This window comes from Abramis brama, assembly GCF_963993115.1.
Source record: "Abramis brama genome assembly, chromosome: 8".
Classification (NCBI taxonomy): Eukaryota; Metazoa; Chordata; class Actinopteri; order Cypriniformes; family Leuciscidae; genus Abramis; species Abramis brama.
The window spans coordinates 43,208,884-43,236,180 of NC_139970.1; the positions used below are offsets into that span (position 1 = coordinate 43,208,884).

Sequence of the window (27,297 nt, forward strand, 5' to 3'; positions counted from 1 at the left end):
ATATCAGCCTCAAAAAATGAACTTTCACTATGAGTTTGTTTGGGCGCAGTACCAAACGCTTCCACTAGAGTTGGTTTGGGCGCAGTACCAAACGCTTCCACTAGAGTTGGTTTGGGCGCAGTACCAAACGCTTCCACTAGAGTTGGTTTGGGCGCAGTACCAAACGCTTCTACTAGACGAAACTCGCTTCCCATTCATTTCCAATGCGCAACTTTTTGACCGCGAGTGTTACTATTCTTCTCAGGACCATTTAACGAATCATGTCCATAATCTTTTTGTGTTCACATAGCAAGTGCCAAAACCTTTACAAAGTTTTGTACCATTCCGGTGAAATAAAAAAAAATCGTACATTTTTCGTCAAAAATAACCGAAGAGCACAATATGATTGTCTGTGATGATGTAGATTGTGAACTGAACTTGTACTGAAGCCAGAGCATTCGTCACAAAACACAAGAATTTGCCGAAAAATACAAGTTTATTTGGTTAAAACATCACCCAAAAATAACACTGTTTAAATACATGTAACATACGAGTATAAAATGTGGAAAATAAATGCAATACAGTAAACACTTGTGGTAAATTTACTATAGTATTTCTGATTAATGTTTTTAGCCCCCCTCAACCGTAAAAACACAAGTCCAGTAAATGCTGACCGGTAAAAAATAGTAGATTAAAGAGCATTTTCTGTTATAAACATCTACATTGTGCTCATAAGAAATTATTTCCATTGTTGTAGGCACAAAAAGTGAAGTTGTGATGATATCCGTGATACAGTACCGTCATTACGATATGCTGGTGTGTCAGTGTTTGCATCCGCTACATCACTAACAACTGGAATCAATGTACATTATCAAATGGTGAAACACTGATGTGCGTAAACATGCCGTTCGTGATGGTCTTCACATGAATCCAGAGCTGGAGGAGGACAAACAGGAGAATGTAATTATCTGAGCATTCCAGAGATTCCACAAACATGACGACATCATCCACACACACACACTGAGGAAACACACATGATTTAAAGCAAGAACACGTTCACTACGCTACAGCAGATGCAGATGTGTCCGATACGATACGATACTTTTTCCGATACCAGTTTTATGAACAGATAATGTTCTATCAGAGGCTATAACATGATTAATGTGAAGACGGGAAAAACAGGAACGCTGAACTGTTAATGCAGCCGACCTTAAGGAGAAGCACACTTTACAAGACACTTATTTTAAATGTGAGTTAATTCCATTTTTTCCATTTAAATTTTTCTGGATTCCGTTTTTTTCTTCTTTTTTTCTGTTTAACCCTTTAGAACCGGCTGTGTCGTCGCTGACACACACCAGCAAGCTGTATTTATATGACCGTAACTCTTCAACCGTTTGCACTATCAAAACCATTCAAAATGCCCCTGACAGTAGACAACATGCGCTTTTCGGCAATATACGGCTTATTACGGTACTTTCATGCTTTCCGTCTGCAAATGACAGCAGCACGGGAAGGAAGGATTTGAACAGAGAGATACGAAGCGCGGCAGGTTAGTATGGAAGCTTGTTTCCGCCACTGAATAATAAATAAATAATAATAATTGCGACTTTTTATCTCACAATTCTTTCTTTTTTTCTCACAATTGCGAGATATGAAGTCAGAATTGCGAGATATAAAGTCACAATTGCGCGATATAAAGTCGCAATTCTGAGAAATAAAGTCACAAATGCGCGATATAAAGTCGCAATTCTGAGAAATAAAGTCGCAATTGCGAGATATAAAGTCGCAATTCTGAGAAATAGTCGCAATTGCGAGATATAAAGTCAGAATTGCGAGATATAAAGTCAGAATTGCGCGATATAAAGTCGCAATTCTGAGAAATAAAGTCGCAATTGCGAGATATAAAGTCGCAATTCTGAGAAATAAAGTCGCAATTGCGAGATATAAAGTCAGAATTGCGAGATATAAAGTCAGAATTGCGAGATATAAAGTCGCAATTGCGAGATATAAAGTCACAATTGCGAGATATAAAGTCACAATTGCGAGATATAGTCGCAATTCTGAGAAATAGTCGCAATTGCGAGATATAAAGTCAGAATTGCGAGATATAAAGTTAGAATTGCGAGATATAAAGTCGCAATTGCGAGATATAGTCAGAAATGCATGATATAAAGTCGCAATTGCGTGTTATAAAGTCAGAATTGTGAGATATAAATTGAGTGCATTTGTATGTGTGCGTGTATGAAAAAAGTGTCCTAAATGAAAACTGTGCAACCCAATGTCATAAAAAACACTTGTATATATGTATTATAGTTCATTTTTCAACTTTAAAGTGTTAGTTTCTTTCGTTCATGATTTTTTCTGTTTTTTTCTAAATAAAAATCAGTAAATTTATTCTCATTTTTTTTATTTTCGTCTATTTAAATTATATTTACAAACTCACCACACACAATAATGGTCAATAACTGTTATTTGTTGAAAGCTAATCATTTTCTGAAAAAGATGACACCTTGCACATTAAGATAGCACATTGTTTTAGAATTGTACAGTCAAAAAATCAAAATATGTGAAAAACACCTATTTTAGCTTCAGGTTCTAAAGGGTTAATGCAGCCGACCTTAAGGAGAGGCACACTTTACAAGACAACTATTTTAATGCGAGTTAATTCCGTTTTAATTTTTCTGGATTTTTGTTTTGTTTTAATTGTTCTAGATGGTTAAATTATATTTAATTAATCAAAAAGTATGTGTAATTAATTGAAATCATGAAACTTGTTCAATTTAACAGCAATTTATTAAGTTTAATTTGTAAAAAAAAAAAAAAAAAAATTACATTCTTAATGTTTTTTCTTTCTTTCAAATTTCATTTTATTTTTACCCAGTTCTGTGCTTTCAGTTTTATTTTGTCAAAAACATATCTAACTGATCGAATTCATAAAAACAACTTGATTTATTAATTTGCATACAATAAATAGGGCCCTATGAATTATTATTATTATTATTTTTTACAAATTTTTTTATTCTGTGTTGTGTATTAATTTTTCTGGTAATCAAATAAAGACATAAAACATTATATTTTATTCAAATGAAAATTAAACAAGCCCTTTAATTGTTTGGCAAACAAGTGCTTACACAACAGAGGTTTACTGTTAAAATTATAACATGGAAGAAAATTTGTTTTAATTATAATTGTATTATTATTATTAGAAGTAGTAGTAGTAGTAGTAGTAGTAGTAGTGTCACATTAAGATGTACATTATAGTGCTTGAAGCACTTGAATTAGATTTTTTTTTTACTTTTAAGTCTATAGATATAGAGCCATTTTGCATTGCTATGAGTGTGATATTGCTCATATAAATATCCATATGATGCAGCTTTCATTCTTCAGGTCAATCATATATTCATTAGAAAAATTAATAATAATAATAATAATAATAATAATAATAATAATAATAAGGAAAGCGATATCTTTGTCATAGTATCCTTTCGATGGTTAAAGTTACCACAGTCATTGCATGTGCTGCACTTTATTTGTACCATTTTGTTTAATTAGTTTATTTATCTTTTTCAGAATTTGAAAGATAATCAAGATAATGTTTGATAAGAAAGATCTCTGATTTTAGTCCTTGAAAACCAAAAAGTAGTGGTTTAATTTTACAGTGTCTCTACAGGAATAATATATTTCTATCGTGGTTTCTTTAAGTTAAACCAAACTTTTATTTTGACGGGTTGCCCTGTAGACCTTTTTTGATACTCGATGGTATTGATGCAATTCAGGCGATACCTAAAAAGTATCGAACTCGAGACCCAGCCCTAAATGTCTGTTTAAATATCAAGTAGGATTCATCAAAATCAGGACTTTTACAGTCGACACATTAATAATTCCTTAGGAACTCTGATAAACATGACAAAAAATACTGTATGTTGGTTGGTTGGTTAATTGATAAGCAAATAAAAATATTAGTTTTAAAATATGTAGGGCTATTTTTTTAAAAGGCAGAAAATTGCAAATATATGCCAAATTTAATCACAACCGAGGGGTTTAATTATTATTATGATTTAGTGTACTTTTATTCACCAGTTTATTATCATATCTAAATATCTAACATTAAATATCTACTTATTTATAATAAATCTACACTTGTTTAACATGTCTGCTTATTTTATACTGTTTTTGGGAGGCTAATTTTCCCCAAAACAATCCAAATGTATGACAACAATAAAGCACGAGTCACATTTAAAGTTAGTTTGGCTGAAGTCGAGTCTGAGGCTCAAGGCTGATTGGTAGTTCAGAACATTATAACATCAAACCTGTAGGGCTGTCAAAATGGCTGAAAAGCCAAATTCTTTCTTAAATATTAGCAAAATTCGAATTATACTCGAATTCTAAAGGCAATACTTAATGTTAGAGGAAAAAAGGTACTGTATTGTCTCCTATGCCCACAAGAGGGCGCAATAAGCAAATATAAACCAAATCAAGCATGGCATCTTTTGTTGAAATGAAATGACATTCACTTTTTAAAGTGCATTAACTTTTGAAACAATTGTTCTTAAATAAAATATAATTTCTTTAATGTGCATGCAATGAAGATTAGGTTAAAATAGTGCATAAAACTGTGTAAGTGATATTAAAAATTCACATTTTTATTTGATAGCCCTACAAATCTGCTCCTGTTACTGCTTTCTTTATTATCTTTTTAATTCTAAAAAAGGTAAATGGATAAATAAAAATAAATGAATGAAACAAAGTGCAGCACATGCAATGACTGCGATAATGAAAGGATACTATGATTTTATCCCTTTTCTCATTCAAACTGATTCTTTTCTCCCATGAATATATGATTGACTTGAAGAATAAAAGCTGTATCATATACTTGGATATTTATATGAGCAAAATGCCTCTATTTATATCAGATGGACTGCAGTGTTCATTTTGTATGAAAATATTGTTTTATCAATAAAATTAAAAACAAATTTCAATAATTCAAGCACTTTTTTAATAATAGTTCAAGTACTTCTTCATAAAAATGGCTGTTTTCAAGGGTTTTTCAGGACTTAAATTAATTATTAAACTTTAAAGGGTTAGTTCACCCAAAAATGAAAATTCTGTCAGTAGTTACTCTCCCTCATGTCGTTCAACCCCGTAAGACTTTCGTTCATCTTCAGACACAAATTAAGATATTTTTGATGAAATCTGAGAGCTGGCTCACTCCTCCATAGGCTTCTCTTTTATTGAAACTTGCCGGCCCAGAAAGTTAGTAAAGACATCGTTAAAATAGTCCAAGTGACTACAGTGGCTCAACCTTAAGTTTATCAAGCGACGAGAATACTTTTTGTGCGCAAAACAAACAAAAATAACGACTTTATTCAACTATTGATGTTCTTCTGTGTTTCTCTGAGTGAGTTCACGAGTGTAACAGCGCAGCGCTTCCGGGTTGTACGTCAGAACGGAGGCTCACTATTGGCCAGCATCACACACATGACCAGCGTCGGCCAATAGTGAGCCTCCGTTCTGACGTACAACCCGGAAGCGCTGCGCTGTTACACTCGTGAACTCACTCAGAGAAACACAGAAGGGCCGGCACCTTTCTGGGCCGGCAAGTTTCAATAAAAGAGAAGCCTATGGAGAAGTGAGACAGCTCTCAGATTTCATCAAAAATATCTGAAGATAAACGAAAGTCTTACGGGGAACAACATGAGGGAGAGTGATTACTGACAGAATTTTCATTTTTGGGTGAACTAACCCTTTAAGCACGCTGTACGAACCCTGTTATAAGGTGGATCTTCAAACCTGCTTCTGTAACTGCACTGAACGCGCTCTGGTTCACACTCACTTCTTGCGGTCCTTGTCCTTCTTGTTGTTGGTGCTGGCGTTGAAGGCCTGGGCCTGCAGGAGCTCGGTGGCGGCTCTGCGTTTGCTGAAGGCGCTCATCTCCTCCTCCAGACTCCTGCGCTTCTCCTCCAGCTTGCTCTTCTCGTCCGCATGCAGGCGCTTCAGCTGCTCGAACTTACCCTGCAACTGCAGACCACAGCGTTAGCGGCTGAACCAACGGCCGACTGGTAAAGGCCATGTTAGACATGTTACGGTGAACTCAGGCCTGGGAGGAAACACTCCAGCGAGACTTTAACGCTTCTCTTTGTTGAAAACAGATTTATAAACGGTTCTCATTATGAATTCTGAAAGATGGTTGGATGTTGATCTGATTGGTTACAAGGTAGTTTGTGGCGTCAGAAACACCAGCGATTTCAAAGCGTGTTTTTGAGACTGTCTTTGGTTCACTGCAGTTTTAAGGAGGAAATACTCAGCAATGGTGTCGACTTATGAATTTACACATGGTTTGTAGGGCTGGGTATTGACACAAATTTCACAATTCGATTCGATTTCGATTCAATATTGATTATTTTAAATATCAGGTACAATACATGGCAAATTTCAAATCTCTTCACTAATGCTGTAAACTATGGGAGTCAGTGGTGGCCTATAGGCTTCATTAGCCTACTATAATATTGAAGGTAAAAATTAACTGATTTGTATTCATACACTTAAAATTACACTTTTATAATAATAAAGTTATATGAAATGTAAACATTTAAATGGTGGATGTCATAAAAACTTGCTAGATTTATTCAAACATGCATTAAAAATTGAAGAACATTAAACATTATAATGAATATGTAATATGGTGCATATATTTAGCAAAATGCTCCTTTAGAACTAACTTTTCTCGCTGACTGACGAGTTTATGGTCACTGGATATGGTTTTTCTGAGGTAAATGTGACGTTACATGACATTAAGTTTTACTGGCGTCTTCCCACGGTTGAAACACTGATTGAGCGATTCCATGTCACATGATACGGACTTCGATAAGTTGTACTCTACCTTTTAACACACTTTCAGACGCTCATTCATGTTTATTTCTCGCTGTAACTGGTGTTATTAAGGCGGAAGAGAAGATCACGTGCTTCTCTAGATCTGAGCCAGAGCGATCTCACGCCACAGCGACAAACCAGTATTTATGTTTTGGAATGGACGTAATTTGAAATTTTAGACTTTGTTTCATATCAATAATAACAAAAGCATAAAGATTATTGTGATTTATGGATGGGATGCGTGCAACAATGTTCCATTCACTCATCAACTGAAAACAGGATGACTCTTGGGATTTAAGAATCGATATCTGTTCGTAGGGCTGTGCAATTAATTGAATTTCGATTCTGATTTTGGCTCCCAACGATCACCAAAATAGTACAATCGAGTAAAAACTATTATTTTGCCATGCTCTGTTCTGCAAGAACGCTCTTATTTTGTCTTGTGTTCTGAATGACACGCGCACATCCGCCCCTCCCGAAGCCGTAAACTCTCTCAGCTTGAATGTTTAAACTGATAAGACTTAAAAAGAAGTGAAAATGATCAACTTTAGTTACGATGCAATGCTGGCCCGATTGTGCAAGTGACAAATCCGTCATGTCCCGACTCCTAAACACGAGAGTGTCGACGCTTGCGTTGTCTGTCCATCCCATTCTGAGAGACAGAGAGAGAGAAGACGCGGCGCCGCTGAACACTCGCGCGGTTTGTGAAATTGCGTCTTTGCGAAAGTTTTAAAATTACTGATTTGATTTTATAATCTGTGTGGATTAATTTAGGCTACTCATACAATCTACATGCTAAAGTGAATCAATGTTTGCGGGGGAATTTCCCGCATTATAAGTGGTAGACCTGCGGGAATGATTAAAATACTTGTTGAAGTATTATCTGTTATATTATTTACTTTAATAGTTCAAAAAGTACAATCAGTGTTCAAATTTAGATTTTTTTTTAAAGAATTATTGAAAGGTGTATTTTTAATAAATGCAACACGTTCCCAAAGTCATGTGAAATAATCGTGTTACATAATCGTGATTTCAATACTGACCAAAATAACCGTGATTATTATTTTTTTCCATAATCGAGCAGCCCTATCGGTTCATAAAAATGAGAATCGATTAAAATCGAGAAATCAATATTTTTTACCCAGCCCTAATGGTTTGTCTTAAAGCAAAACACACCACATAAACATATAAACAACATTAAACGCTGGATTTTCACCACAGGGGGACTTTAACAGTAATAACCCTGAATGCGCGGCATCAGTCATGAATGTCGTACCTCTCTCTCCGCGTCTTTCAGCTCGGCCTCCTTCTCTTTCACTCTCTGGACGAACGTCTGCCGCATTTCTTCCTCTCGTCTCTGCAACTCGCCCAGGAACTCCTGCCGCTTCGCCTCGTACGTCTGCTGAAGACTGATGCGGGAAGACAACTTCAATACAAAGAGCTTCATTCACAGTGTCATTAAACCTCACGATCTGATGAGATTTCAGTGAACCATCACAATTCAAATGCATCTCAATGATCTGCTGTTGTTAATCACATAAAGCTGTAATAAAATAAGAATCAGCAGGTCTGATACACCCGTGTTCATTCAGTCGCATCAGAGAAACATTAAACGGTGTTGTTGTCAATCAGCTCCTCACGACTTAAGTTTTTGAGACGTGCACAAATGAAATTAATACCGTCTGTCCATCCAGAACAATCTTATACAATCTCTAGATAAGTCATGCATCTCAGACTCTTTATGTACTAATATAATCAATACATTTGAATTAGAGGTCGGTCGATATTGGAATTTGCTGATAGGATAATGTCAAGTCAGCTTTATTTCTATAGCACTTTATACAATAGAAATGGTTTCAATGTAAGATTGCAAAATTCATCAAATATGAGACAAATTCAATTTATGCTGTAAAGCGGCTCTATAAAAGACAAGTGTCATTATTCAACTCAGTTCAGTTTAATTAAAGGCAATACAAAGAATATTGTGCTGATATTTTTTTACAAGCTTAAAATGCACAAGGACTCTTATTTTGAAATATCTATGCTGACTACTTTTAGCTGCTCATTTACTTGGCATTAATGCGCAGTATTTATTGATTGAATAATATCTGAGCTTGTAGAAAGTGCAACTCTGCGTTTTAACTTAAAACACGCAGCGTTTACATTTATTTTGATAAATCACCACCTTTCGCATTTACATTTATTCAATTAGCAGTGACTTACAAATGAGGAATAAGTGATTCATCTAAAAAAATTCAATTTGAAGATCTCTTAAAGGGATTTTTAAGACTTTTATTATGCCTTTTAAGATATTTAAGACTTTTAATGGCTTGAAATCTGATAAACCTTAATTTAAGACTTGGATACACTTTGTGCAAACAAAATATCTATACATTTTTTTTTTTTAAATTAAAAAAAAAAATCCTGTTTTTCTGTCCCCAAATTTAAGACAACTTAAAATGATCATTAAGACTTTTATTATGCCATTTAAGAAATGTTATGGTTGTAAATTTGACCAAACTGAATTTAAGACTTTTTAAAGGACCTGCAGGAACCCTGTTGTTTTCTCAAACTTTAAAAACTCTCTCGTTGTGGCCTTCAGATCAATGAGGGTCTCGCTAAGAAAACCAACAGGGCCATTATTAGAGAATCTGGTCCAAGAGTGTGTGAGAGTTCAGGGTGATTTTCTGGCTTCTGTTTTGAAAAGCCGAGAAGAAATGCGTGGAATGTCCTTGTGAACGAGGTTAAGCAAACAGTTCCCATGCTCCCTTCTCCAAAACCGCCTTAGTAGTGGTTACGCAACAGCGGCGTCTTAGTTTCTCTGTCTGTTGAAGTACTGAGGTAGTGGTAGTGTTAATTTCGTTAATGAAAACTGTTTGTTTGACAAAACCATTTTTTGCATGACTGACGGTGCGTTTACAAGACAACAATGTACTAAAAAGTGAAAAGTTCGCGTTTTTGAAATTTCATGTACAGACGAAAACGAATAAAAGCGCTGCATTCTGCTGCCAGGCCAGTAGATGGCGATGTCACTTTGTAAAGGAACACTATGCGCCTCTAGACTGAACACATGATGATGTCAACACATAATGTCACCATTTTCACAACCTAAAAAAAAAAACATTCTTATGATCGCTTTCTGCAGGACTTTTACATGCTTTTCTTAACTCTTAAGTGACGTCGACGTCCGGGTTAGCGGTAGCATTAGCCGTCAGGCAAGTGTTATTTAAATAAACTCCTGATGTACTTACAAACTTTCCAGTGCCTCGTTTTATGAGTACAGAACCTATTTGTACTACTGTAGAAGTTTGGTGCATTCTGGGCATTATTAGTGCGGTAATTTACCAGATACAGCCTTGGATCCATTAGCGCCTGCACTAAGACATCCGGCTGATATCTCTAAATAAGCTCTAACTTTAATAATGTTCAACCAAGGGAATAAAGGCTTCTGGGGGGTGTTTGGCTCGAGGTCATGGAGCAAAGAACATTATTTAAGAACAACTGTTTCAAAAGGTAATGCACTTTAAAAACGTCATTTCATTTCAATAAAAGATGCAATGCTTGAATTGGTTTATATTTGCTTATTGCGCCCTCTTGTGGGCATAGGAGACAATACAGTACCTTTTTTCCTCTAACATTAAGTATTGCCTTCAGAATTCGAATTTAATTTGAATTTTGCTAATATTTAAGAAAGAAATTCGAATTGAGCTTTTCCGCCCCTTCGACAGCCCTAGTAAGCAGTGGCTGTGACGCTGGATGGCGAACAGCTCACCTGACAGGTTTGCACTCTGGGTCGGTGTCTTTGAAGCCCATCTCCTCCAGCTTGCAGCGCCTGTAAAGCTCGTAGTGGCGTGTGTGTGTCTGTTCCCGCAGATCCTCCATGTTCACGCAGATCAACATCTCGCGCAGCTTCACGAAGTCACAGTGGTTCTCGTTCTCCACTGGAAGACAAACGCGCAGACGTTACGAGAGCATGAGCTCATCTTATCCTGCAGCATCTCAAAATAAGAAATAAAACACTGATATCATGATTAAGGGAATTTTAATTCCAGCCCGTCCCCGTAGACGGAGATTCACAGGGTTTATTATCAATACTGACGTGTCACTCAGACACTCTCTTTCTGTCTATAAGATCATTACAGATTAGCACTGCACAATTCATCGCAATGAAACCGCACGCGATTTGGCAAAGGACACACACACACACACCACATATCCATCTGAACACCAGAGGGTGTCGCGCACACACACACACACACACACAAACACACACCACATATCCATCTGAACACCAGAGGGTGTCGCGCACACACACACACACACACACACACACATACACACACATACACACACATACACACACATACACACACATACACACACATACACACACACACACACCTGAACACCAGAGGGCATCTCACACACACACACACACACACAATATCCATCTGAACAACAGAGGGTGTCGCAGACAGACAGACACACACACACACACACACACACACCATATCCATCTGAACACCAGAGGGCATCTCACACACACACACACACACACACACACACACACACACACACACACACACACACACACACACACACACACACACACACACACACCTGAACACCAGAGGGCATCTCTCACACACACACACCACATATCCATCTGAACACCAGAGGGTGCCACGCACACACACATACACACACACCTGAACACCAGAGGGTGCCACACACACACACACACACACACACCTGAACACCAGAGGGCATCTCACTCACACACACCTGAACACCAGAGGGTGCCACGCACACACACACACACACACACCTGAACACCAGAGGGCATCTCACTCACACACACACACACACCTGAACACCAGAGGGCATCTCTCACACACACACACCACATATCCATCTGAACACCAGAGGGTGCCACGCACACACACATACACACACACCTGAACACCAGAGGGTGCCACACACACACACACACACACACACCTGAACACCAGAGGGCATCTCACTCACACACACCTGAACACCAGAGGGTGCCACGCACACACACACACACACACACACACACCTGAACACCAGAGGGTGCCACGCACACACACACACACACACACCTGAACACCAGAGGGCATCTCACTCACACACACACACCTGAACACCAGAGGGCATCTCACTCACACACACACACACACCTGAACACCAGAGGGCATCTCTCACACACACACACACACACACACACACACACACACACACACACACACACACCTGAACACCAGAGGGCATCTCACACACACACACACCAAATATGCCCCTCAGAAGTACGATAATCCCTTTGGCTGAGTGTGAGCGCACTCATCGACCTGTCACAGCCTCACCCTGCACGACTCCCCAGGGATACTGCCTCGCCTTGACCATTTTGTTTCCAATGTTCACCTCCTCCGTACTGCCAACCACAGCAAACGGGAGATGACCCTGGAAGAGCAAACAAAACACTGACAAACTCAGAACAAGGACACTTACAAAATACACTATCCTTCAGTTATAAAGGGCCATGAAACACTTAAACTACACTTTTAACTGCAGGACAAAGTGGTTTAAAATCTTAATCCTCAATTATTCATGAGACAGCGTGTCCTTTTCCTATGAGAAAACACTTCTCTTAATTATTCACGACAGCACATGTTGCTTTCCCATGACAGGCGCAGTGAGATCACGTACAGTAGGCGAGAGATGCATTCATGGATCACAAGCGATTGTTTGTTTTTGCTTTGTAAGCGGCATCACTTCTCCTCCATAGACTCTTTGGGCCCTATCTTGCACCCAGCACAGTTGACTTTGTACAGCGACGCATGTTTCATTCCTATTTTGCACCCGACGCACAGCGGACTTTTCCCTCCACAGACGCACGTCGGTAAATTAGGGAATGAACTTGCGCTCCCGGGGGCGGTTCAGCGAAGAGAGGAGGCGTGTTCCGGCGCAAACGTTCCCTGGTGCTATTTTGCAGTTTCAGAAAACAATTCCGCCACAGACCAGGAGAAACCGAGTCTAAAGTCAGTGTGTTATTCAGATGCTATTTTAAGGGCGCATGCTTGGCCATAATGTAGCGTGTGGACAACTTCTCTCATCTACACAGACGCAGCAGTTGACATTTTTGCAAACCATACATAATTACAAGGAAAATATTCCACACGAGGGAAATCATTGTGTTCATGAAGATGTGAAAAAATAGGCATAAATCTAGCTTACACATTTACCCAAATTATGATACGCCTGTTTAACCGAAGCTAATTTGGGTGTGTTTCTCCATCCCCAATGTCACTTCTCTGTGTTTTACGGCCCTGACGAGAACGTCGGTCTCCTCGGCTGTGAACCGCTCCTGGCAAATCCGCCGTTATAATAGCAATCCGCCATGGAACAAGCGCGCCTGCTCTTAAAGGGAATGTGAGATGTCGCTCTGATTGGTTTATTTCACGTTACGCCCAAACCACACCTATGAGTGATGAAGCGACTTCAGACCAACCCATTTTAGATTTGCGTCGGGTGCAAGAGTCATTTATCCCGCCGGTATAATAGCAACAGCGCCCGAGATCCGCCCACAAAGTTACTTGCGTTTCGCGTTTGATACTTGCGTTTCAGATCGTTAAAATAGGGCCCTGAGTCTCGACACTAACAGGATTCTGTGTATCTGGTCTTTAGAGCTACTTAAAGGGGTCATGACATGAGAAATCAAATTTGCTTTGATCTTTTGACATCTAAGGGTGTTTTCACACCTGAAGGTCCGAACCAAAGTTCATGTTTTGATACATTGTATACATTCGGTAAGTTTTGGTTTGGTTTCACATTGCAATTATGCGAGCGCACTAAAGAACTTTACATGACACACTTGCTGTAGTGTGTCAGTAGGAAATATCAGTTCACATTTCCAAACATTCTTTTTGCCATTAATTGTAATAATCCAGTGAGATGCGTGTATGCACAAGGAGTCTGACAACAGCCGGTCTGATCTGATCTCACCATCATCGAGTCCGTCTGTGATTACATGAAGAAACAGAAGAAACTGAGACACACTAAATCCAGAAGAACTGCGGGAACGTCTCCGAGACGCTTGAAGAACCCTTCCTGCAAAGCTCCCTGAAAAACTATGCGCAAGTGTACCTGGACAAAAGCTGTTTTAAACGCAAAGGGTCGTTACACCATATATTGATTTGAATTAGTTAATAGAAGTTAAATCATAAATAAATTCAATTTGTGTTTTTATTTTTGAAAGCATTCACTTTACAGCATTTTAACACAAGTGCCAGTGCTTTTCCCAGTACTGTAGCTTTGCAGGAAGGTTTCTTCAAGCGTCTCGGAGACGTTCCCGCAGTTCTTCTGGATTTAGTTCATCTTAAACATCATGTACAGTCTGTATAAATGTATTGATTTAACTTTTCCCGATGGTCTAGTGTAAAAAAACAACAACCCAATATCGAATCGCAATACTTGTAGAATCGCAATTCTTAAATGAAAAAATAAATAAAATCACAATAATATTGAATCGGCACCCAAGTATCGTGATAGTATCGAATCGGGAGGAAGGTGTATCATCCCAGCCCTCATATACATGCAAATATTTCTTAAATATATATTTATTTTAATGTGATCTTCAGAACTCACATTCATCGCTGTGTTGATCTTCGCCACCGTTTCATCGTCAATCGGGAACTGGTAGATCTGCACGCCGTTGCTGACCAGCTCGCTCATGATCTTGATCTTGAACTTGTGTAACTCGCTCTTGGAGATGGTGTCGGCTTTAGCGATGACGGGAATGATGTTGACCTGAGAAACAGAAGCAGAGCGAGAACAGACTGAGCTCAAACACGAGAACTAAACACAGAGAAGAAGCCACAGGTTCGGTTTCAGAACGAACATTTCAGACATTCCTTCTGCTTACACAGAACAAAGATAGTCTCTATTCAAACGAAGCCCAACTTTAATTATTATTATATTGCATTTACAGTTATTCATTTAGCAGACGCTTTTATCCAAAACGACTTACAAATGAGAACAATAGAAGCAGTGAAACTAACAATATGCAAGTGCTATGGCCCTTCCCGGTTTAATCTAACATGTATTTTTTTGAAGTGACTGAATCTGTAAACATAAACCCTGCGCTGCTGCTTCATCACACTGAATTAGAGGATTTTAAAAATCAGTTTTCCAGCAGGTTTACTCAATCTCAGACGTCTGGTCCAGACATTGAGCAGATAAAACAGTCCTGGCCGCTTTCTTCAGCCACAGAAGGTCAGAGCAGGAATAATCTTATCTACTCGAGCCTTCAGGTCATGTCTGAACCGTCTGGTATCTACAAGATTCATTTACAACAACAATCCAGAATGCACGACTTTTCACGTCAATTAAATCACCTTTTGTGTTAAAAAACTGGGTCAAATTGGTTTCCATGCAATTTGGCTAAAAATGGCACTATGAAAAACACTAAAACATCTATTTCTATTGTGTTAGTGTTCAATATTTTTTATGTTCAAAATTAGCTCCACAAACATGACCACTTATAGTGACTATTTGCACATTGAGATGCAAATAACTAAAAGTATAAATAATATCTAACATTATTTATACTTTGTGTAATAGTATTAATTGCTATCTGTACTAATTCTAGGCCTACATTTTTGTCTGGTTCTCAAACCCTTATGACGGTAAAATAGTTTTTCACATTTCTTCAAGAAACCAGCAACAAAAAGTAAACTTTTTGTTTGGTTGATTATGATTTGACTTTTCTAACTTTAGTTAGTGTGTAATGTTGCTGTTTGAGCATAAACAACATCTGCAAAGTTACAACGCTCAAAGTTCAAAGCAAAGGGAGATATTTGCTTTTAAAGAAATCGCTTTTTAAGGACTACAACAAACGGCTGGTAGAGACTACACCACATTCCTCCCGGGTTAGTGACATCACAAACCCTAAAATTTACATAAACCCGCCCCTGGGAACACAATTTATAGATTATCAAGACAGAATATGCTAATCAATGACTAGAAGATAGCTACACATAAGCTTCATAAATTCATCAACTAATCATTCAGAAATGTCCTGTTGCTTCTACGTGTTGTCACTTCTTCTCGAGTCTCTCCATCATTGTCTGACTCCGGTTTGAACATAAAAGGCTAAAAGTTTTTGACATTTTCAGTGCATGTGTGTGTGAGGTAAAAGGACACAAGCTGTTGTAGCTCCGCCCCCTGTGCCGGGAGCAGCAGCTCATTTGCATTTAAAGGAACACACAAAAACGGTGTGTTTTTGCTCACCCGCAAAAAGTGACAATTTTAACATGCTATATAAAAATATCTGTGGGGTATTTTGAGCTAAAACTTCACATACACACTCTGGGGACATCAGAGACTTATTTTACATTTTGTGAATAGGGCATTATACCACCCCTTTAAGTTTAATAAGGTCTGATGCATTTAATATTTTAGTGTTTGACAAGCTATAATAAAGGTTTTCTGTTTTTTCAAAGTGTTGATTTCTGGCAAATTGCATGGAAACCAATGACAAAAGACAAAACAAACAGGCCTGTTGTGATTAATGATTAATCGTCTAATTATGGGTATTCGATATAATCGCAATTAAGATAACCGTGTGCCGTTTACGTTTTAATCACATTTAGCCAAAGAATACAGAAAAACACTGTTATAAAGAACACAAGGATTGTCAAAGGTCTTCGTTCATATGAAATGGTTTGTGGGTTTAATCAGACTGCATTATATTATAGTATATATCATGAAATATTGTCAAACTGTGTCAAAAAATTGCATGCAACACACATGAACCTGAATGAGAAATATACACAAACATTTAAAGAAATAAATAGTTTAAACAGTGTTTCAGTCAGTTTGAAAATCGAATGTGGGTCAAACTGATCCAAACACAACAGGGTTAAAAAATCATGCTGAAATAAATTGATTTATGTTTAAAGGGGTGGTATAATGCCCTTTTCACTAGATGTAAAATAAGTATCTGATGTCCCCAGAGTGTGTGTGTGAAGTTTTAGCTCAAAATACCCCACAGATATTTTTATATAATTATCATGTTAAAATTATCACTTTTTGAGGGTGAGCAGAAACGTGTAGTTTCTGCGTCTGTCCCTTTAAATGCAAATGAGCTGCTGCTCCCGGCACAGAGGGGGCGGAGCTTCAACAGCTTGTGTCCTGAAAATGTCTAAAACTTTTAGCCTTTTATGTTCAAACCGGAGTCAGACAAAGATGGAGAGACTCAAGAAGAAGTGACAACATGTAGACAACATTTCTGAATGGTTAGTTGATGAATTTATGTAGCTTATGTGTCATTGATTAGCATATTCAGTCATGATAATCTATAAATCACGTTCCGGGGGCGGGTTTATGTAGATTTTAGGGTTCATGATGTCACTAACCCAGGAGGAATGTCGTGTAGTCTCTACCAGCCGTTTGTTGTAGTCCTTAAAAAGCGATTTCTTTAAAAGCAAATATCTCCCTTTGCTTTGAACTTTGAGCGTTGTAACTTTGCAGATGTTGTTTATGCTCAAACAGCAACATTACACACTAACTAAAGTTAGAAAAGTCAAATCATAATCAACCACCCCTTTAACTTGTGAATGTTGGCTGTTAGTTTCAAACACATTAGTGTAAAACTTGACGGTCTAACCTTACTGTCCAGCTTCTTCATGGTGACCAGATCTAAGGATTTGAGCGAGTGTCCAGAGGGAGCGATGAAATACAGGCAGGCGTGGATCCGGGAGTCGTGGTAGTTATGAAGAGAGCGCTTGATCTTCAGCTCCTCTTGTAAGTACGACTCAAACTGTGTGTCAATGTAATCCACTATGTGCTGGTAACTGGAAGAGAGGCAGAACTTCAATACATGCACAGATGTTTTTTCTTTTCTTAAATATGATTTTTCATTAAAAGTAAATGAATGTAAATAATGTAATACAACAATGGTTCATCACTATCAAATAAAAAAGTGCATCCCCATCTGCCATTGGTCATGGTAAACAGGAAGAACTGGCCACTCCCACAAACTAATGCCATGTTGAGCCAGTAAGGTCATTTACATAATGCTATAATCAAAATACTGTGGGTTTTTGTGCAGTCGAGCAACTGTTTTAACCGCTATACATCCAGTACAGTGACATAAAGTGATATATACTGTATAGCAATATTTACTTGAAGAGATATATACTTTATATTTAACAAAGATAAGCGGATCATTAGTGTGTATGTGTATACATATATATACACTACCGTTCAAAAGTTTGGGGTCAGTAAGATTTTTAATGTTTTTAAAAGAAGTATCTTCTGCTCACCAAGGCTGCATTTAACTGTTTAGAAACAGCTCTAAAGTGCATGTTCACATACTAAATGTTATCAATGTTATTAACAGGACTGACCTCTCCTGCTTGTTCATCTGATCGCCAAAGCCGACGGTATTAACCACAGTGAGCTTCAGACGAACATTACTCTCCTGAAGGTCGTACGTCTGCGCTCGCAACTTCACCTTCGGCTCAAAATGAGAAGACTCGAAATTCTCAAAATTGGTGTTGAAAAGCGTGTCCATCAATGTTGATTTGCCAATCCCAGTTTCGCCTGTGAAAAAGAAAGATTTACGATATAGTATATGACTTTATATCCCACAATTCTGACTTTTTTCCTCACAATTCTGAGTTTATATCCCATAATTCAGACTTTTTTCCTCAGAAAAAAACTCACAATTAGAGATGCTAATTGTGAAAAATCAGCAGCCGGCCAATTTTATTTTTTTTATCTTAATTCCGAACTTGCAATTATTTCCAAAAATGTAATTTATGTGGAAATATTATGAAATCTGTAAAAAGGACGTTAACACAGGCCTTTGCGGTAAAAATGCTATATAGCTGCTGTTCCATAAGAAATCAGACTATTCTGTTATTGCTTTACATCTTAAAATTATACAATTATAAAATTATAAAATTATCTAATTTAAATAAAAAAACAACTGCTCAAGTTACACTTGTGTAGCATCTTTGTTTGGATCGTGAATTCAGTGGTTGTCTCTAATTTCAAATGGATACAGATTTTTTTTGTCAAAAGCCTGTAATAGAGCACATTTACTTAAATTTACTTAAAGAAAAAAAGAAAGAAATAAAATCGCTAGCCAGTATCGGAATTGGCCAATTTGCTTGTAAAAAAGAAAAAAAAAGAAAAAAGAAATCTTAATTGGTCATGAAAAATCATGATCGTTGCATGTTTTCTTTCAATTGCAAGTTTATATCCCACGATTCTGACTATTTTCACGCAATTGTGAATTTATTTCCAACAATTCTGACTTTTTTCTCGCAATTCTGACTTTATATCCCACAATTCTGACTTTTTTTCTCACAATTACGAGTTTATATCCCACAATTCTGACTTTTTTCTCACAATTCTGACTTTATATCCCACAATTCTGACTTTTTTCTCACAATTCTGACTTTATATCCCACAATTCTGACTTTTTTCTTACAATTACGAGTTTTTATCCCACAATTCTGACTTTTTTCTCACAGTTGCAAATTTATTTCCCAAAATTCTGACCATTTCCTCAGAATTGTGATATTAACTCGTATCTGACTTTTTTCATGCAAAGACTTGTAGGACATAATCAGGATTGCGATCACAATTCTGAGGAAAAACCGCCAGAATTGTGAGATAAAAAGAATTGTGAAGTATAACCTCTCAGATGCAAGAAAAAAGTTTATATCCCACAATTATTATAATATAAGATATAAACTTGCAATTCTGAGAAAAAAAGCCAGAATTGTGAGATAAAAAGTGCCAGAATATTCTGAGCCAGAAACAAGCAACCATAAAAATAATTAGTCTACCTTTTCAGGTCATTTTTGGCAGCCGCTTCTGTCAGTCAATTCAAACTACCATAATGCACATCTCTAGTACTTTCCTGTCATTTTCCTTACCAATGCAGAGGATGTTGAAGCAGAATCCCTGACTCGTGGACTTGTTCACCAGCTGATCTGGCAGACTGTCAAACCCAACATGGCCTGATAGAGCCAGCGGCCGGGCGTTCTTGTCCTGGAAGAGACGAGTGAGTGAGAACATGACCGAGGAAACCTTGCTGTGACACTGACCGCTGCTAAATGCAGTTTTGGAAACCTACCGAGAGCTACAAGCTGCTTTTCAAACTCTCAAACATGTCTCTATCCGATTGACTCCAGTTAATAGATGTCATAACTCATACTTAACACAGTTTCACATCTTTCAATTTTAAAAGATTCTCAATGTGGCCTCAGACTTCTAGATCTGCTGAATATTCTATATAACTATAGATGTATAGCAATAATTGATTTTAAGGATGCACCGATATGAACATTTTGGCTGATACCGATAATTTATTTATGTTTGAAAGCCGATATATTGGACGATAAATCTAAATCCAAATTTTTATATAATTTGTGAGAGCCTGATTACAAAAACAAAAGTCTCATCATGCAGACAATTATAATGATGTTCTTATTATAATTGTGTGAGCCGATTTAAAGTGATTCCAATCATATTTCAAGCAATTCAAACCCATCATGTTGAACATGTTTCCGCATCTGAAGTGTCTCAGCTGAAGGAAATAATGCATTATTTATCGGCTTTAATATATCAGCCAAATTTTCTTATCGGGCCGATAACCATAACATTAAAAATGAACATATAGGCCTAGGCTATAAGCAGATAGTGTTATGGTGGCCAATATATCGTGCATCCCTAATTGCTTTAACAGAAAACATCAAATATTCCTAACAGGTTTAACTTCACAGACTAGTCTAGTATACTTCTAAAAAAGAAAAGGTGAAATATTACTGTTTCCAACATTGATAATAAATGAGTATCAAATCAGCATTTTAGAATGATTTCTGAAGGATCATGTGACACTGAATACTGAAGTAATGATGCTGAAAATTCAGCTTTGCATCACGGAAATAAATTATATTTTAAAGTACATTCAAATAGAAAACCATTATTTAAAATTTTATATGAGAATATTTCTCAATATTACTGTTTTTCTGTATTTGTGATCAAATAAATGCAGCCTTGATGAGCATAAGAGACATCTTTCAAAATTCACATTAAAAATAAAAAAATAAAAATAGTAGGCTAATGTTTACAAACTTTTGACCAGTACTGGATTTAGATTCCACATTCAGATTCATACATCAGATACATGTATTCAAATAGATAAATCGGATAACTCTATTCGAATCGATTATTTGCATGTTTGTATTTTGATTGATTAGCTGCTATTGATATATTTAGGTTCCTCATTCAGATTCATAAATCAGATACGTGTATTTAAATTGATAAATCAGATAACTAACGTTATATTCGAATCGATTAATCGGATGTTTGTATTCATGTTGTTTGTGTAAAAGAGGAGCGCGCGCGCGCCAGTGAGTGAAATAGTTGAGCTCAGGTCCAGACACTCCCAAGCGCGCTCACGCCAACTCACTCCCACTTGTCCCAAACTTCACACAGTCATAGATACAAGAAAAGAGTCAGAACCTGGAATATATTTATCTCAAACGTACCATCTGTCGAACCACATCAGGGGATGCCATTTGCACGCAGGAAAATTGCAAATATTTGGTGAAATGTCGGTTCTCTTTCGGGTGAGAGTCAAAAGTTGCTGTGACCCGCCTCGTCCAAATAATTCCAGCTGACACACCACTGGGAACATCTGCGCTACCATTTCGCAGTTTTTGAGAGGGTTTTATCTGAATTTTAGTCGACAGAGTATAACGACTTCACGTGCCAAATATGTTAGCGACCACTTTTATTTACATGTATAACATTTTAACCCTAACCAAAGCTACAACGCATTGTCGACTTCATTAAATAATACCTCTAATGCTCAGAACATTCTCAAACCCCCTTGTCCCAGCAAAGTGGTACGTTCCAAGTACGGACTCGCCCTTGAGTGCTTTAGAGATGTAACTGGAATACATTTTGGCTCAACCTGCAGCCGCCTGCAGTGTTAACGCCGAGCGCGTTTGAGCCAGAATGAAGGTTCCTGTACTCCAGTTTCACATTAGTGATTCTATTCTCCCAAGAGGAGTTGCTAGGATGCAAACATCATTATAAGCTCTACCGACCCCTATCTGACACACCGCGTAGAGTACTCAATCTCATCTACAACCTGCTTTTAATACAAGACGCCCAGACAAACGATTTATCAATGTCCGATGACGTTAATTTATTCATTCGCTTATATAAATATAAAACATGATATAATGGCGACGGAGTGCACGCAAGAATCCGTTCTGGACTTTCTATTGGAAAACGGGGGGCGTGTGAAAAACAAGGACTTGATAGCGCATTTCAAAGTCTTCCTAAGCAGTGAAAATACGAAGCGAGCCGTGTTAAAAGAGAGATTTAAGCGTTTTGTGGACAATATCGCGTACGTGAAGCAGGAAAACGGGGAGAAAGTGGTGTGTTTGAAGAAGAAGTACAGATACGCGGAGATACGGAGCGGGCGCGCGCAGGATGAGAAGCCCGATGATGTGGATGATAATGATGATGATCATGATGAAGACGTAAATAAAGGATTGAATGCTTTGCATTTGGGAGAGAACGTCAATGTTATGGCAGAAACTGGTGGAAAACATGACCTGAATATAAAATCTGAGGTGCAAGCAGGCGCTGTGAGTGTGAGAGATGCTGAATGTGAGGAGGTGTGTGTGTCAGACATCGCACTGATCGAGAAAGACAGTTCTTCAGTTTCTCACTGTGATCTCTCAGAGGGATCAAATGAATATGATGGCAAATCAAGTGTTCCTGGGCTTTCCAATGCCCAGCCAACCGGACAGCCGGAATCTAGGGCAGGAGAACTGGAGTCGGAGGCTCCAGCTGGCAAAGCTTGCGTCACATCATCATCATCATCATCATCACAGGTCATCACTATTCGCCGGAGAACATCGAGGGGATCTCAGCGCAGTTTGCTGGGCTCTTCTGAGGATGGTGCACAGTCACATGATGGACAGGCTGAGGAGGCCAGCACCCCGAAAGCCAGCCGCAAGAACTTCATAGAGCTCATGAAGAGCAGTTCTCCACAGGTGAGGCTGACTGGTGCAAATACCTGGAATATAATGCATATAATGTGTAATACGAATGCACATAATGCATATGCACGTAATATATAATGCAAATGCACATCATATATAATGCAAATGTACATAATGAATATAATATATAATGTTAATGCTGCACATACTATATAATGTAAATGTATATAATGTATTATGCAAATGCACATACTGTAATACATATAATACGAATGCACATAAAGCATATTAATATATAATCCAAACGCATATGATGTTATGCACATAATGCATGTAATATATAATGCAAATGCACATACCTTAACGCATAACTATAATGCACATGATGCATATTAATATATAATGAAAATGCAAATACTGTAATCCATATAATATAATCAAAATGCATATATAATGCAAGTGCACATAATGCATATAATATAAAATGAAAATTCAAATACTGTAATGCATATACTATATAACCCAAATGCATGTAATATATAATGTAAATGTACATAAAGCATGTAATGTATAATCTATACCATATATATAATCCAAATGCACATAATGCATATTAATATATAATGAAAATGCAAATACTGTAATGCATATATAATCCAAATGCATATAATATATAATGAAAATGCATGTACTGTAATGCATATAACACATAATACGAATGCACATAAAGTATATAATATGTAATCCAAATGCACGTACTGTAATGCATAATGCATAAATGATGCAAATGCTAATAATGCATATAATATTTGATGCAAATGCTAATAATGCATATAATATATGATTCAAATGCTAATAATGCATATAGTATATGATTCAAATGCTAATAATGCATATAGTATATGATGCAAATGCTAATAATGCATATAATATATGATGCAAATGCAAATAATGCATATAATGCTAATAATGCATATGATATTTGATGCAAATGCAAATAATGCATATAATAAATGATGCAAATGCAAATAATGCATGTAATAAATGATGCAAATGCTAATAATGCATATAATAAATGATGCAAATGCTAATAATGCATATAATATATGATGCAAATGCTAATAATGCATATAATAATATCTGATGTGATCATGTAATGCACATGCAGGTGAGACGCTCACTGGTGCACCGCAGCTCCCACGGCCACATGTCCTGCAGAAACAGTGAGTTTAGATCGTCCTCTGTGGATGAGGATTGTGCGTCGGTAACCCTAGACCCGCTGGAGCACGAGTGGATGATGTGTTCGGCAGATGGAGAATGGGACAGTCTCCAGCGGCTGCTCGTGTGTGAACCCACACTCATCTCCAAGAGGGACTTCGTGACCGGCTTCATGTGTCTGCACTGGGCGGCCAAGCAAGGCAAACTCGAGCTCTTCGCAAAGCTGGTGGATTTTGCCAAGCGAAACAACGTGTGCATCAACGTAAACGCGCGGTCGAGCGCCGGCTACACACCCCTGCACCTCGCGGCCATGCACAATCACATCGAGGTGGTGAAGCTCCTGATCGGGGCTTACGATGCTGATGTACACGCGAGGGATTACAGCGGGAAGAAAGCGTCTCAGTACCTGAAAGACACCGTCACAGGGGACATTAAAGACATTATAGGGGACTGTACGCATTCGGATATGGAGAACGCGTCGGGATCTGGCCGGTGGAAGCTTCCCAGAGTCCTTCCATCAAACCTGAACCCGCTCCGGTTGCTGAACCACCCCGAGGAGATCGCCGGAGATGCGAAACCGAGGTCTCTGTATCGGAAGTCCTCCATCGGAAGGATCCGGCTCCAGAGGAACCGCTTCAAAACGCAGATCGTCCACAGCACGTCATTCAGGGAGAACGAGGAAGGAGAGGATTCGCTCAAGAGCCCGGTCAAATCCAGGCCCGTTTCAAACCTCTTCGGCTGAGATGGAAGAGTGGAAAGTTTGGTGTATAATCAGCCTGATCTCATAATGCACGCGTTGTGTTTAACGCACAATTTATACGTGAAAATTAGTTTTTACGTGCATATGATATGCAATTTTCGCGTGCATTTGATACGCACTTTATTGCGTGTAATAGGCCTACACACACGCACACACACCCCACAACACTAATCCTAACCAAGCGTATAATACATGCATACCCCACACCACTACTAAACCTACCCATGTGTATCATATGCACGCAAAAACTCATTTTCGCGTATAAATTGCACGATAAACACAAGAGAGACGCATTTAGTGTGACCGTGTTGATATAATAGATGCATATGCAAATTATGCAAATCAGCTGCCTGATAGGTTTATGTCTGACGGCGTGATTTAGATGTTTTGGGAACACTTTACTTAAAGTCCCCTTGTGGTGAAAATCAAGTGGTGTTTTTAACGTGCTGTCAGACAAAGCATGTGTAAATTCATAAGTCGACGCCATTGCTGAGTATTTCCTCCTTAAAACTGCAGTGAACCAAAGACAGTCTCAAAAACACGCTTTGAAATCGCTGGTGTTTCTGACGTCACAAACTACCTTGTAACCAATCAGATCAACGTGTGATCGTCAACCAGTGGATCTCTGAGCTGAGTGAGTGAGTGGAGGCGGGGCTCATTTGCATATTCATAGAACCGCGCATACTAAATGAGGCTACCCAGCAAGCAATTTTGCGTTTAAAAGACGTCTAATAGCCGTCCAATCACAGCCCAGACGACTAAAACAAGGCAAAATTTGGGCTGTCACTTAAAATTTAATAGACGTCTAAACCATAGCCCAAGAATAGACTAGTCATTTAATTTCTTTGTTATCTAATTGATAACTAGTCTATTCTTGGGTTTAGATGGCTTTATTAAATTTTAATTGACAGCCCAAATTTTGCCTTGTTTTAGTTGTCTGGGCTGTGATTGGACGGCTATTAGACATCTTTTAAATGTCTACAGGGGGACATTAAAGCCTTTATGTATAAAGGTATTCATAGTGTACATTATAATGCATAATATATTTTCACGAATAATTGTAACAAAAGTTAAAATGCATTATAATATTTGCCGATCTAAAATGGGATGTTTGTCACGTGTTGGTTTTAATGCATTATACTTTCTAAAGGTGTATTATAATGTATTACAATGCAATCATATGAGATCATACAATGCAATATAAGGTGCATAATTAAAGCAGTAAAATACTTTAATAATGCATTATATATAAAGGCTTTAAGTAAAGTGTTGCTGCTTTTTAAAATAAATAATAAAAAAATAAGATTAAACTAAACTTTAATAAAAATAAGTGGATAAAATTACTGAATTGATTAACATAAAGACTGAAATAATAAAAAAACTATTAAAATAAATAAAAAAATAGATTTATATAAATAATACATCTAACAGTACGGTACTATAGTGAGTAGAAAAAACACACAATCATGTAATAGAAACTATTTTCCACATTTAAAATCCTTTTTACAGTATAAATTGGGTTTTTATAGATGAAAATATATGCAGAGCTGCCTTTTAAATTTCAGTATGTAATGCAATGAACGATTTTTAATGCAATCATCTCTTTCAGCAAAATTATGCACAACTATTTTTTATTTGAACGACGCTCTAATGAACATGTAAATATTGATCGATTATTTTGGGATGCACGTTGTGTCTGTGTCGCTGTTGCATGATGGTCCGGTTGAAGGTGCCGTGCCTTTAATGACGCTCTTCCAAACGCAGGAATCGACATGTTTTGAGACTGTTATCCTGTAATCTGTGTGTTTATCTGTGTGTTCAACAAGCTGCTTTAAGAGAAAGTCTAATTCCAGGACCAGTTCCTCTAACCCAATGCACTTTTAGCTGATCAAATGTACTAAGCTTTATGATATTATTAGACCTCCTAGAGAAAACTAATCCCAAATGTGTCTTTAAAGTGCCTTTATTGATGATCAAATGGACGTTTTAGGCACTTGTCATTTTAAAATTGCCAGAAATATATATATATATAAAGTTCCTTCCAACTCGATGTTTACATTTCCTGAAGACAGTGTGAGTGTTTGTGTTGCTGTTCCTCAAACGCTGAAGTTTTGATCAAATAAAATGATTCGTAAATGACACTGAAGTTATTAATCGTCTGCTGTGAATTCATTATTCAGGATCTGATCAGATGTTTTACAGAATATGTTTAGAATGAATCATATCCAATTAGATAAGAAATAAAACAAAAATGCTTTGGTAAATCTTAAATATGATGTGAAAGTCAAAATTCTGGCATAAGTCAAAAGGATATGACTTACTGTAGTAGACTTTTTAGGTCAAAAAGTTGAAATTATGACAAGCCAATTATGATGAGATGTCAAAACTATGATAAAAACAAAACAA

At 37.5% G+C, this 27,297-nt stretch overlaps 2 protein-coding genes across 2 annotated transcripts; one reads left to right on the forward strand and one right to left on the reverse strand.

Moving 5' to 3' along the window:
- Positions 1-456: 456 nt before the first annotated feature.
- Positions 457-21,590, reverse strand: septin10 (septin 10). Its single transcript, XM_084121364.1, has 10 exons — positions 21,441-21,590; positions 19,824-19,938; positions 18,282-18,477; positions 17,540-17,726; positions 14,518-14,679; positions 12,237-12,333; positions 10,622-10,790; positions 8,126-8,258; positions 5,813-5,997; positions 457-915 (listed from the first exon to the last, which is right to left on the reverse strand). The coding sequence occupies exons 1-10, from the start codon at positions 21,468-21,470 to the stop codon at positions 900-902; spliced, it is 1,290 nt and encodes a 429-aa protein (XP_083977490.1). The 5' UTR covers positions 21,471-21,590; the 3' UTR covers positions 457-899.
- Positions 21,591-21,940: 350 nt separating this feature from the next.
- On the forward strand, positions 21,941-27,041 carry sowahca (sosondowah ankyrin repeat domain family Ca). The gene is made up of 2 exons (XM_084121904.1): positions 21,941-22,964; positions 24,082-27,041. The coding sequence occupies exons 1-2, from the start codon at positions 22,095-22,097 to the stop codon at positions 24,871-24,873; spliced, it is 1,662 nt and encodes a 553-aa protein (XP_083978030.1). The 5' UTR covers positions 21,941-22,094; the 3' UTR covers positions 24,874-27,041.
- Positions 27,042-27,297: the final 256 nt, after the last annotated feature.